The sequence below is a fragment of the Trichosurus vulpecula genome, chromosome 4 (assembly GCF_011100635.1).
Source record: "Trichosurus vulpecula isolate mTriVul1 chromosome 4, mTriVul1.pri, whole genome shotgun sequence".
NCBI classification, from domain to species: domain Eukaryota; kingdom Metazoa; phylum Chordata; class Mammalia; order Diprotodontia; family Phalangeridae; genus Trichosurus; species Trichosurus vulpecula.
The window spans coordinates 317,641,354-317,655,028 of record NC_050576.1 but is presented as its reverse complement, the minus strand read 5'-3'; the positions used below and the strand labels follow the sequence as shown (position 1 = coordinate 317,655,028).

Below are 13,675 nucleotides of genomic sequence, written 5' to 3'. Positions count from 1 at the left end.
TTGGGGTAAGCAGAAATTTGAGCTATAGGGAATAGGCAGTAAAGATAATCATACTTAGGCATTTACATTTCAGCATGCTTTGATTTAATATTATCACTGAGTACTATTTTTACATAAAAGCAATACAAGGGAATTTCCAGCAAACTTTAGAGCTCAATACTTTTAAAGACTTGTAAATATTTATATTATATATGTATATTCAGAAATGTATTTAATTTTTTTAAATTATTTGTTACTATTCAATCCCAGCATGCAGCTGGAAAACATTGAGAACAACATAAGGAAGTTGAGCAGTTTTCTGGCTTCTTCTTGGCTAGGTCCTTTAAAGCAGGGTTTCACTATTTCATTTTAAGTGTTTTATGGTTTTCCAGAATGTCCGACATGTTTATATTTAAATGCATGTAAAAAAACATATTGTAAAATCAAAGATGAAAGTTTTTTTTTTAAATTAAACACACTATTGGTCACTTGTATCAGTACAGAGAGTAAAGAATGTACTGCATTCAAAGAATGTCATTCTTTATAAAGGAGAAATAGAATACAAACAAGTGGAATTCTTCTGAGGCAAAACTAAAATTTTCTAATTTTATTCAAGCACTTATCTTTTAGATCTCCGAAATGTTCCAGGGGTGTCCATCTATGGTAACTCATTAGTTCTAGACCAGGCCTCCATATCCCTTTCCATTTCTAGTACCATACTGCCTAAATTCTGGCCATCATCCTCATCTCTCCCTCACCAGGACCTGGCAATTGGCTCCAAGGAAGCCAGATTTTGACAGGTGAGTTTTTGCTGAATCTTGTATCAATCTAGGCTTCCATGCTACTTTCTGATCATTTCTATGTCTTGCTACCATTCCATGTATGTCCTTGTAACTCTGACTTTCCACCTCTAGCTTTCTAGCTTCCTTTTTTGGTATTGTGTTTCACAATTAGGATATCAATTTATTGAGGACAGGGAATTGTCTTGCTTAATTATATCTCTGGAGCTTGGCACTATTCTTGGGACACATTAAGTGCTTAATAAAATATCTATCATTCTTATCACTGATAGGAGTTACAAAAAGGCATATGGTTGAGGAGGATTCTGGGAAGATGGTGGAGCAGGTCAGAAAATTCTATGCTCACAAGATTTTCCCCCACAAAGGGATAAAATATTGCTTCAGGGAAAACGGGGTGGGGTGGGAACAAATAAGAATAGGGACACCACAGGGGTCCTCCTGGGCCAATTAAGAAGATCTGAAGAAAAAGCCCAGGAAGAGGTTTGATCCCTATGAAGAGTAAACACCTCTAAGCTAGGGTCTACTTAAACAACAAGTGGCAGTGAAGGAAATTGGGTGTCTGAGCCAGGAAAGATCTAGGAACCTCTGTTGATAAGGAACACCAGAGCCAGCTGTGCAGCTGAGACCTGGCCCTGGGCAAGAAGGAACCAGCACAAGCTAGGTGAGTGTAGAAGCAATGAGGCGGGACACCCCTGGCTGTGGGCCCTTACAGGAGGCTGAAGGTTTGGTTTTGGATCTAGGCGAGAAGGGAGAACTGAAGGTCTGAGGCTAGAGGTACCATCCCCCATACCCCAGGATTAGAAGTAACTACAAAAATTAAGCTATTACTAACCAAAAATGCACAGGTAAAGGAGAAAGAATCCAACCACAGAAAGTTATTATGAGAACAGACAAGACCCGGAGAAACAAAGAAACCCTCTTCTACCCCAAAGAATAACATTAAATGGTCACTTGTCCAAAAAGAATTTATAGAAGAACCTTAAAAAGACTTTAAAAATCGAATGAGAGAGATTCAGGAAAAGGTAAAAAAAAAAAAAAACCAACATAAGAATAATCCAAGAAAGACAAGAAAATTATGGAAAAAAAGTCAACCAACTAGAAAAGGAGATCAAGAATCTTAAGGAAGAAAATGACACCTTGAAAATTAGAATTGGGCAAGGGGAAGCCAGTGAACTTATAAGACATCAAGAAATAATAAAATAAAATATAAGGAATGAAAAAATTGAAGAGAAAGTGAAATATTTTATAAGAAAACAACTGATCTGGAGAACAGATCAAGAAAAGAAAACGTAAGAATGACCAGACTACCTGAAAGCAATGATCAAAAAAAGAACCTTGATACAAGAAATAAAGAAAATTGTTCTGAAGCATTAAAATAAGAGGGGAAAGTAGAAACAAAAAAAAAAAAAAAAAAAAAAAAAAACATCGATCACCACTTGAAAGAGATCCTATGAGGAAAACTCATAGGAATATTATAGTTAAATTCCAAAAGCCCCAGCTCAAGGATAAAATATTAAGAGCAACAAGAAAAAGAAATTTAAATAAAATAGTGCCACAATTAGAATCACACAAGACCTAGCAGCAGAGACACTAAAGGAAATGCAGGTCTTAGAACACTATATATCAAAAAAGTTAAAAAATTAAAAAAAAAACACTATATGTCAAAAAGCAAAAGAACTGGGCTTCTAGTCAAAAATATCATATGCAACAAAGTTAAGCATAATTCTGAATGGAAAAAATGGACATGTGATCAACCGTCAGCCTTTCATACCTTTGTTGAAAAAAAAAACAATACCCTGAACTTAATAGAAGGTTTGACCTACAAGAGCCAAGAGAGACATATCAAAGACTAGTTACAAGGAATTCAATATGGACATATACCTTTTATGTATGTAAAGTGTAAAACACTATGATTAAGGTTGTCATTAGTAATTGGGTAGTTTGTAAGAAAGATTGGGGTAGACCTGACAATAATATGACTTTAAAAGCAAAATCGGATTTTTTGTTGGAGCCAGAGACAGCTACAGCCAAAGCTGAAGATAAAGCTGAAGCAGGAGTTACCGGTAGCAGAGCAGACCCGACCCGTGTGTGGACCGAGGAGTGCTGAGCAAGGACTTGGGGCCATAGCATTCCAGGTTTTCTGCTAAGAGAGAGAAGGATGAAGATGTAGCTAAGGGCTTGAAGAGAGAGAAGATTTGGAACAGCCACTCCAGTAAACATCATCCTCTCTGAAGGCTTTAAGGAAGAACATGACCAGATCTTCCTCTTCTGTGTTTAAAGAATGGCTCAGACACAGGGGGATGGAGCCAAGATGGCGGCTGGAAAGGAGGGATAAGCATGAGCTGCCCACTGAGTCCCTCCAAAAACCTATAAAAAATGGCTCTGAACCAATTCTAGAACTGCAGAACCCACAAAACAGCAGAGGGAAGCAGGGCTCCAGCCCAGGACAGCCTGGATGGTCTCCGGGTGATGTCAATCCCGCATGGAGCTGGGAGCAGAGCAGAGCAGAGCAGAGCAGATCCCAGTGTGTGCTGCGGGAACCAACCAGTCCAGGAGCCGGGCAAAGCGGGCCCTAGAGCCCTGAATCAGTGAGCTGCAGCAGTTATCAGACTTCTCAACCCACAAACACCAAAGACAACAGAGAAAGTTAGTGGGAAAAGCTGCAGAAGTGGAAGGACTTCCCTGTTTGGTTACCGCCCTGGGGACAGCGGAGGTGGGGCAGCTACAGAACTACAGCTGCAGTTGCTTCCAGCCCCAGGCCCACCTGGTGGGAGGAATTAAGTGGCGGATCAGAACAGGAGTGCAGAGCCTGCTGAAGATCTAAGTCCAGTCTGGGTTGGGGGTTCTTGGGGAAGGAGGAGTGCTGGTGTGGCAGAGCTGGTGCATCCCCCCAAGCATGGAACATAGTTCTCTTAACTCCACAAGCAGTCATACCCCACTGAAAAACTCAAGGGTCAAGTTAGTTGGCTGGGAATATGGCCAGGCAGTGAAAACGCACCCAGATTCAGTCTCAGACTTTAGATTCTTTCTTTGGTGACAAAGAAGACCAAAATATACAGCCAGAAGAAGTCAACAAAGTCAAAGAGCCTACAACAAAAGCCTCCAAGAAAAACATGAACTGGTCTCAGGCCATGGAAGAGTTCAAAAAGGATTTGGAGAAGCAGGTTAGAGAAGTAGAGGAAAAACTGGGAAGAGAAATGAGAAGGATGCGAGAAAATCATGAAAAACAAGTCAATAACTTGCTAAAGGAGACCCAAAAAAAATACTGAAAAATATACTGAAGAAAACAACACCTTAAAAAATAGACTAACTCAAATAGCAAAAGAGCTCCAAAAAGCCAATGAGGAGAAGAATGCCTTGAAAGGCAGAATTAGCCAAAAGGAAAAGGAGGTCCAAAAGACCACTAAAGAAAATACTACCTTGAAAATGAGATTGGAGCAAGGGGAAGCTAGTGACATTATGAGAAATCAAGATATTATAAAACAGAACCAAAGGAATGAAAAAATGGAAGACAATGTGAAATATCTCATTGGAAAAACCACTGACCTAGAAAATAGATCCAGGAGAGATAATTTAAAAATTATTGGACTACCTGAAAGCCATGATCAAAAAAAGAGCCTAGATATCATCTTTCAAGAAATTATCAAGGAGAACTGCCCTGATATTCTAGAGCCACAGGGCAAAATAGAAATTGAAAGAATCCATTGATCACCTCCTCAAATAGATCCCAAAAAGAAATCTCCTAGGAATACTGTCGCCAAATTCCAGAACTCCCAGATCAAGGAGAAAATACTGCAAGCAGCCACAAAGAAACAATTTGAGTATTGTGGAAACACAATCAGAATAATCCAAGATCTGGCAGCTTCTACATTAAGAGATCCAAGGGCTTGGAATACGATATTCCAGACGTCAATGGAGCTAGGATTAAAACCTAGAATCACCTACCCAGAAAAACTGAGTATCGTGCTCCAAGGCAAAATATAGACTTTCAATAAAATAGAGGACTTTCAAGCTTTCTCAGTGAAAAGATCAGAGCTGAATAGAAAATTTGACTTTCAAACCCAAGAATCAAGAGAAGCATGAAAAGGTAATCAAGAAAAAGAACAAGAAAAAGAAATTGCAAGGGACTTACTAAAGTTGAACTGTTTGGTTTACATTCCTACATGGAAAGATGATGTGTATGATTCATGAGACCTCAGTATTAGGGTAGCTGAAGGGAATATGCATATAGATAGATAGATAGATAGATAGATAGATAGATATAGATAGATATGTGTTTATGTGTGTGTGTATATATAAGTAAATGTGTATGTATGTATGTATATACGTATGTGTGTGTATATATGTGTATATATATATATATATATATATAGAGAGAGAGAGAGAGAGAGAGAGCAGACACAGGGTGAGTTGAAGATGAAGGGAAGATATCTAAAAGAAATAAAATCAAATTAAGGGATGAGAGAGAATATATTGAGAGAGGGAGATAGGGAGAGATAGAATGGGGTGGATTATCTCGAATAAAGGTGGCAAGAGGAAGCAGTTCTGTGGGAGGAGGGGAGAGGGCAAGTGAAGGGGGAATGAGTGAATCTTGCTCTCATCAGATCTGGCCTGAGGAGAGAATACCATACACACTCAACTGGGTATCTTACCCCACAGGAAAGAAGAGGGAAGAAGATTAAAAAAAGGAAGGGATGATGGAGGGGAGGACAAATGGGGGTGGAGGTAATCAAAAACAAACACTTTCGAAAGGGGACAGGGTCAAGGGAGAAAATTCAATAAAGGGGGATGGGTTGGGAAGGAGCAAAATATAGTTAGTCTTTCACAACATGAGTACTGTGGAAGGGTTATACATAATGATACACATGTGGCCTATGTTGAATTGCTTGACTTCTTAGGAAGGGTGGGTGGGAAGGGAAGAGGGGAGAGAATTTGGAACTCAAAGTTTTAATAACAGATGTTCAAAAACAAAAAAAAAAGTTTTTGCATGTAACTAGAAAATTAGATACACAAGCAATGGGGCATAGAAATTTATCTTACCCTACAAGAAAGGAAGGGAAAAGGGGACGGGAGGGGAGTGGGGTGACAGAAGGGAGGGCTGACGGGGGAACAGGGCAACCAGAATATATGCCATCTTGGAGTGGCGGGGAGGGTAGAAATGGGGAGAAAATTTGTAATTCAAACTCTTGTGAAAATCAATGCTGAAAACTAAATATATTAAATAAATAAATTTTTTAAAAAAGCAAAACCATTTAGAAACAGTTAAAAAGAGTGATTATTTTATACAAATGAGGTGCAAGAGGAAGAACGGACACAGAGGAATTACATGGGGGAGGAGAGCTGATAGCTGGTAACCTGCTTTCATCAGGAATGGGTTTAAGGGGGAACAATACATAGAAATCTAGAAGAGTATAAAAGTCTTCTAAATTCAGAATAAAATGATAAGAGAATAAGGAGTGGGGAGAGGATAAGAGAGGGATCCCAAGAGGGGAGGGTGAAGGAATAGGTCAAAGGGGGTTATAGAAGGGTGTTTAAATCTATGGGAATGGGAGGATAGGGGAGGGATCCTTAGAGAGGGGGTAGGCTAAGTAATAGGAGAGCAAGGTAGCAGGCAGAAGTAAGGTAGAGGAGTCAGGAGGGACAGGAAATAAGAGATATGCACAAACTGAAAAACAAAGATCAGGAGTAGAATTTGTTAGGGAAAGCATATGGCTCTATATGTATGTATGTGTGTATATGTGTATGTATGTATATATGTATGTGTATATACATGTATATGTATATATCTATATCTATTTACAAATATACCTGCACTTAACTGTAACTTTTGGTGGGGAGGTAGGAGGAAGGGGGAAAAAAGAACAAAGGAAAAAGTGCACAGCAGAGGACAAAAGAAAACTTACAAGGAAGCAAAGAAAAGATGAACAGCTCTCAACACAAGGCATAGTATTTATCATACAGGCTTTCTCAAAATGAAAATTTATTGCTATAAATTTTGAATCCTCTCTTGTGTTCTGCTATACACATGATATTTTTTTTTATTTTCTTCCTTTGCATTTAAATTTCAATATTTAAGTTTATGTATTTGAGTTCCAGTGTTTGCATCTAAAATTTTAAAAAAGCACATGGTCTCAAGAATCAAGAAGCTTACTGATATAACTAAGTTGTTTGCAATAATATTAGTAATATTTCACCAATTCCTAGTCTGGTGCCGCATTGTGGGGCAGAAAGAAAAGGTGTTCTCAAAGGTTATGCAAGCAAGGCACAAACTCGGGCATCCCCTTCCATGCTATAGAATCAGTGGACTAATGTATAAAGAAAAGTCTAGATGAATTAAGTTCATAAAAAAGAAAACAAAATGAGCTCTTTAGTTGTCGCATACATCTTAAAGGAGTTGCTGCTGTCAGATTTATGGAGAAGGGAAGAATTCGTGACACAAACAAGAAATAGAGAACATTACAAAATGCAAAATGGATAATTTTGATTATGTTAAATTGAAAAGTTTTTATACAAACAAAGCCAATGCAACAAAGATTAGGAGGGAAGCAGAAAATCGGGAGAAAATCTTTACAACCAGTGTCTCTGATAAAGCTCTCATATCTAAAATACACAGGGAACTGAGTCAAATTTGTAAGAACACAAGTCATCCCCCAATTGAGAAATGGTCAAAGGATATGAACAGGCAATTTTCAGAGGAAGAAATTAAAGATATCTATAGTCATATGAAAAAATGCTCTAAATCACTACTGACTAGAGAAAAGCGAATCAAAACAACTCTTAGGTACATCTCTCCTGTCAGATTGGCTAACATGACAAAACAGGAAAATCATAAACGCTATAGAGGATGTGGGAAAATTGGAACATTGTTACATTGCTGGTGGAGTTGTGAACTTATCCAGCCACTCTGGAGAGCAATTTGGTACTATGCCCAAAAGACTATAAAAACGTTCATACCCTTTGACCCAGAAATACCACTTCTAGGGTTGTATCCCAAAGAGATCACACAAGTGGGAAATGGACCAGTATGTACAAAAATATTTATAGCAATTCTTTTTGTGGTGGCAAAGAATTGAAAATCAAGGGGATGCTCATCAATTGGAGAATGGCTAAACAAGTTGTGGTATAGGAATGTAATGGAATACTATTGTGCTATAAGAAGTGAGGAGCAGACAGACTTCATCAGAACCTGGAATGATTTACATGGACTGATGCTGAGTGAGGGGAGCAGAACCAGGAGAACACTATACACGATTACAGACACACGGTATCTGAAAGGACTAACTTTGATAGATTTGACTTCTCTCATCAATGCAAGGTTCAAAGACAGCTCCAAAAGACTCAAGATGGAAAAAGCTATGCACATCCAGAGAAAGAATTATGGAGTCTGAATGCAGATTGAGGCAAACTATTTGCTCTTTTTTTCCTTCTTCTTTGGTTTTGTTTCTTCTTTCTCACCATTCATTCCGTTGCTTATAGTTCTTTTTTACAACTTGACTGTTATGTAAATAAGTTTAATGTGAAGGCACATGTAAAACCTATATTGGATTACATGCCATCTTGGGGGGCAATGGGGAGGAGAGCAAGGGAGAGAAAATTTGGAAGACAAAAACTTGTGGAACTGAGTGTTGTAAACTAAAAATAAATTTAAAAAGTTGTTTAAAAAATTTTAAAAAAGGCGTTGCTGGAATTTGAGCTTAAACATGAATGAAAGACAGGACAAGTAAAAGGGAAATAAAAAGGCATCTCTGATGACATCATCATTAGGAATCAGCACAAGCTGTTTATGGGACAGCATATGGGACAGTATGGAGAACTCAATAACTAAAATGAAATAAGAATGGAAAGAGACATTCTGAACTGTGACAACTGTTAGGAAGAAGCTAAAATAGCAGGATGAGTCAAAGAAGATTCTAAGGTTTTTAGTGTGTCTGACAGGGAGAATCATGGTACTGCTGACATCAAGGGAAGTACCGAGAAAGCTGATTTTTGGAGGAAGTAAGACTAATTTTGGATATGCCAAGTTCAACATGGCAGTAGGATATCTACACGGAAATATCTAGTTGGAGACATAGAGCCAAGTAAAGGACCGGACTATATATATATGAATACAGGAGTAATCAACATAGAGGGGAGAAAAGGTGAATTCTTTTTTTTTCCTTTTTTTTGTATTCCTTTAAATTTATTTTTTTATTATTTAATATTTTAGTTTTCAACATTGATTTCCACAAGACTTTGAGTTACAAATTTTCTCCCCATTTCTACCCTCCGCCCTACCCCAAGATGGCATATCTTCTGATTGCCCTGTTCCCCAGTCAGCCCTCCCTTCTGTCACCCCACTCCCCCTCCCCGCCATCCCTTTTCCCCTTACTTTTTTTGTAGGGCAAGATAGATTTCTATGCCTCATTGCCTGTATATCTTATTTACCAGTTCCATGTAAAATCAACTTTTTTTTGAACATTTGTTTTTAGAACTTTGAGTTCCAAATTCTCTCCCTTCTTCTCTCCCCACGCACCCTCCTTGAGAAGGCAAGCAATTCAACATAGGTCACGCATGTATTATTATGCAAAACACTTCCATAACAGTCATGTTGTGAAAGACTAACTATATTTCCCTCCATCCTATCCTGTCCCCCTTTATTCAATTTTCTCCCTTGACCCGTCCCTTTTCAAAAGTGTTTGCTTTTGATTACCTCCTTCCCCAATCTGCCCTCCCTTCTATCATCCCCCCTTCTTATTCCCTTCTCCCCCACTTTCCTGTGGGGTAAGATACCCAATTGAGTATGTATGTTTTTCCCTCCTTAAGTCAAATCCAATGAGAGCAAGATTCACTCATTCCCTTTCACCTGCCCCCTCTTCCCTTCCATTATAACTGCTTTTTCTTGCCACTTTTATGTGAGATAATTTTCCGCATTCTACCTCTCCCTTTCTAAAGGTGAGTTTTCAAAAGCAGAAAAGCTAGAGAGAAAGAGGAAGAGGACTGAACCCACTGGACATCCCATAGATGGGAGAGGAAAAGAACAGAGAGGAAGATACAGACAAAGAGCAGTCAGAAAAATAAAAAGAGAATTCGTATAGAATAGAATGAAGTCAAGCAGGCAAAGAGCAAGTTTTCAGAATGATGGGAATGCTCAAGTGTTAGTTTTGCAGAGAGAGCAAGAAAAATAAAGACTGAGAAAAGATCTAGAAATGTACTTATCTGAAGTCACTGAGAAGCTTTAAGAGAGAGATTTCAGCAGAATGAAGAAGTGAAAGAATATACAAGTGACTAAGAAGGGAATGGCTAGGGAAGAAATAAAGACAGAGACTACAGATCAATCCTTTTAAGAAGTATGGCAGTCAAAAGAAAGAGATAAAAAGGACAACAGCTATAATGGGCAGCAAGGATGAGCAATTTTTTTTTTTCACAAGAGAAATGTGGGTACGTTTGAGGGAAGAAGGGAGGAGTTTAGAGGAATATACAGAAGATATTAAATGAGGGAAGGAGTAATGTTAGAACAAGATATTTCAGGAGTTGAGAAGTGATAGTGCAATATTATTTTCAAAAAAAAAGGAACTTAGCCTTTTTGGATCTAATGTATAAGACAAAGGCGGTGAAAAAAGCTGGTGGGCATCTACTGGGTTAAGATAATGCCTCATTACAAGAGGGTATGTGAAATAAGAGTGAATCAAGTAGTGACCCTTCTTCTCAAGCTTATTCATAGAGATAAAGTATGAATAAAGTCAAAAGGTGAATTTTAGTATAAACTTTTAACGTTACAAAGAAGATAGTGTCTGACAAGTAAAAAGGATAAAAAGGGGAGCATATGATTGGCAGACTGTCTTGAGAGGCAGAACAGTACAGTGGAAAGAATGTTGGCTTTAGAGTAAAACACCCAGGATTGAATTCTCAATTTACATACATGACTAGGGGCAGTCACTTAACCTCTTGGCCTATTCATCACTTGTAAATCATGATGTGGAGAGGTTCAAGTACCCGGCCTCTATGGTCCATTCCAGCTCTAAATCTATGACCCTAAAATTATGATTTCCTCCCACTGTCATTTTCCCTGGACAAGCTGAAGACAGAGCTCCAGAACAAGCTATATCATCTATTATTGTTGGGGTTTTTTTTTTCTGTTCTTACCTTGCTACTTCCCAATATCTCTCTCTCCTTTTATTCCTTTCCTACCAGTGGACACAAGATGTATTTGCTGTGGGTTATAAAGTCAGGGCTAGAAGAGATCCTATACAGCATCAGGTACAATCCCATCATTTTACAAATGAACAATGGGCCCAAAGAGGTGAAAGCACAGAGCCAATGATTCTGAAACCCAAAATTTGAATCTAGCATGCCTGCCAATAACCCACGTGACCTCTTTAGATGACAGGAGTCTGGGATCAAGAAGGTCTCTCCTGCTGAGTTACCACTTATCGTCACAGTAGCTGGTAGTGCTGTTGTTAAACCATTAGGTAGAGTTGGTCAAATTTCTGGACCACATATGACTGATCCCAGGGGATTCTTGTGGAGGTTCTACAAGCCTGAGAAATTGTCCAATAGGAGGACTAGATGATTTCAGTCCAACAGATCAGATCAAGGGTACTGATGAAGAGGAAGAAGATATACCCTCTGACACTGAAAGGAGAAGTAAATGTCTAACTTCTTAAATACAGTATATTCTTCTGAAAAACAAACAGCATGATCTGATAAACTGCTTTATAAAAATAATACCTCTCACTGGTGGACCCAAAACAGGTTTCTGCTTATTGCTGTTGAGAAGAACATTTAATGCTGCTTCTAAGTTATTGCCATTATCCATAAGGGCCTGCCTGGATGCTTCTTTACTGAAGCCCATTTCTGTTATGTGCTTCAGAGCCTTTTCATCAACCTAGAATAAAAAAGACATACAAAGAAGTAATAGTAAATTAGAATTCCAATTCCATAAAAAAGTATGACGTGACTTTAACACTGATATCTAATGAAAAATTCTATTTCAGGCTGAAAAAATATTCACAAAAAGTAATTTATAAAATATTTACTGTAATACTCTCATGGAATAATAAGCAAAAGACCAAAAGAAAAGATGGCATTTTTGCCTTAGCTTTCTAAACACTTGTTTCACACAAAAAAAGTAAATTTGCCAAATGTCAGCATGCCTAATTTGAAAATATTTTAGACAATGAATAGAACATTGCTTAATAAACAATCTATGTGCCATCATTTCTACTTCTTCATCCAAATTAGAAAAGGAAATAATCCTATAGATAGTGGCATTCCACCAGAAGACAAAGGTACGTCAAGCACAGCAGGATGGAAGCAACAACTCAACAAATTGTATTATTCCTTTGTTCTGTTTTCTTTTGTCTCTTCATATTTGCTTGCCATCAATTCCACCTGAATTTTTGATATTTTTCTCAAGCCTGTATTATAGGTTCGCATTGCATATTCCTCTATTATAGTCATTGCAAAATTTCTGGACCAAAGGAAAAACAATTTATAAAGGATGCTCCAGACGGTGACTACATAGAAATTTCCCTATGTATACTCAGTTTGATTCAGTATCAATTTACAACATGGAGCAGGGGTGAGGTTGAGGAAAAAAAATAAATGCTGTAATGGGTCTGGAATCTTTCGGTTGGGAATTAAGTGGGAAAACAAGGGTAGAAGAAACACTTATTTAGCTTGACCAAAGCACTCCAGCTAAGGAATTTCAAGGAATAAATCACTTAGAATTTCTTCTGTCCCCATGCAGGTTAGAAATTTCACTCAGATATCACCACATCCAACAAGTGACAAACTCTAGTTGCAAAACATCACCGAGTGATGTTATAATATCCTTACTCGTGAAGCAGGTACAACAGGGATCAATGACCATTAGCACTCAGGTTTGTTCCCAGCTGGAGTTTACTTTTATCTCCTCATTGTGCTCAAATAGCCTGAGTCCTTCTACTTAGCAAGTATTTAAATGACAGCAAAGACAACATCAGGGCAGTCTCCTCATTTTTAGTCCTCTTCTCTATTTCTTCTCTCCTCCCAAAAGGAAAAAGAAAGGAGCTATTTGCTGGCTCCTGATCTTCCTACTAACATACACCCCCAGGTCAACATTAGTTCCATCTTCTATGTTGTTAATGTTCAGTAGTTTTTCCAGTCATTTGTGACTCTTCTTGACCCTATTTGGGGTTTTCTTGGCAAAGATACTGGAGTGGTTTGCCATTTCCTTCTCCACCTCATTTTACAGATGAGAAAACTGAGGCAAATGGGGTTAAGTAACTTGCCTAGGGTGACACAGCTAGTAAGTGTCAGAGGCCAGATTTCAAGTCAGTAAGATGAGTCTTCCTGACTCCAGGCCTGGAACTCTATCCACTGCACCACCTTGCTTCCCACATCTTTTATACCACCACTTGTAATTCTTCTCACAACACATGCCCCAAAATGTCCCCAAAACATTCCTCCTGTTTTCTTCTCCAAAAAAATGTTAAGAGTTCCACAAGCTGACTTCTCTTAGGCCTAATGGTTGTAGAACCAGGCACGTAGGTTAATGATGCTTTGTAAGGTTGTACTAATTCACTCATGACTAGAACTCACCAGACTCATGAGTTGCATGAGTACTTATTAATATTAACTGATAACAGTTCAAGTAGGTACTTCTCCTAAACAATCCCTGAAGTACAGAGAGACCTTACAGGGCCTTCAAAAGAATACCTGGATCGGTGAAACAGATTAGGTAAGAACTATAATATAAATTCACTCTACAATTCATAAATATCACAAAAGTGTCTTACCTGGTAGTAAATTCTACATTTGGTAAACGTAAAAGCTACAAATATTTCATTCAGTCTAATAACTAATACATCAAGAATAACTTGTCACCATAAATACTATGTGAAATACACAAAAGAAAACTTAAAATTTTAAGGTTT

General features: G+C 38.1%; 1 protein-coding gene across 3 annotated transcripts in view; it reads right to left on the bottom strand.

The window, feature by feature from the left end:
- The window catches only part of TDRD3 (tudor domain containing 3), a 206,823-nt gene that overhangs the window by 87,522 nt on the left and 105,626 nt on the right, over nucleotides 1–13,675 (bottom strand). For all 3 annotated transcript variants that reach the window (XM_036755196.1, XM_036755195.1, XM_036755197.1), the window contains one exon: nucleotides 11,487–11,643. In XM_036755196.1, the coding sequence (XP_036611091.1) occupies nucleotides 11,487–11,643 (157 nt within the window). The remainder of the gene's footprint in view (nucleotides 1–11,486; nucleotides 11,644–13,675) is intronic.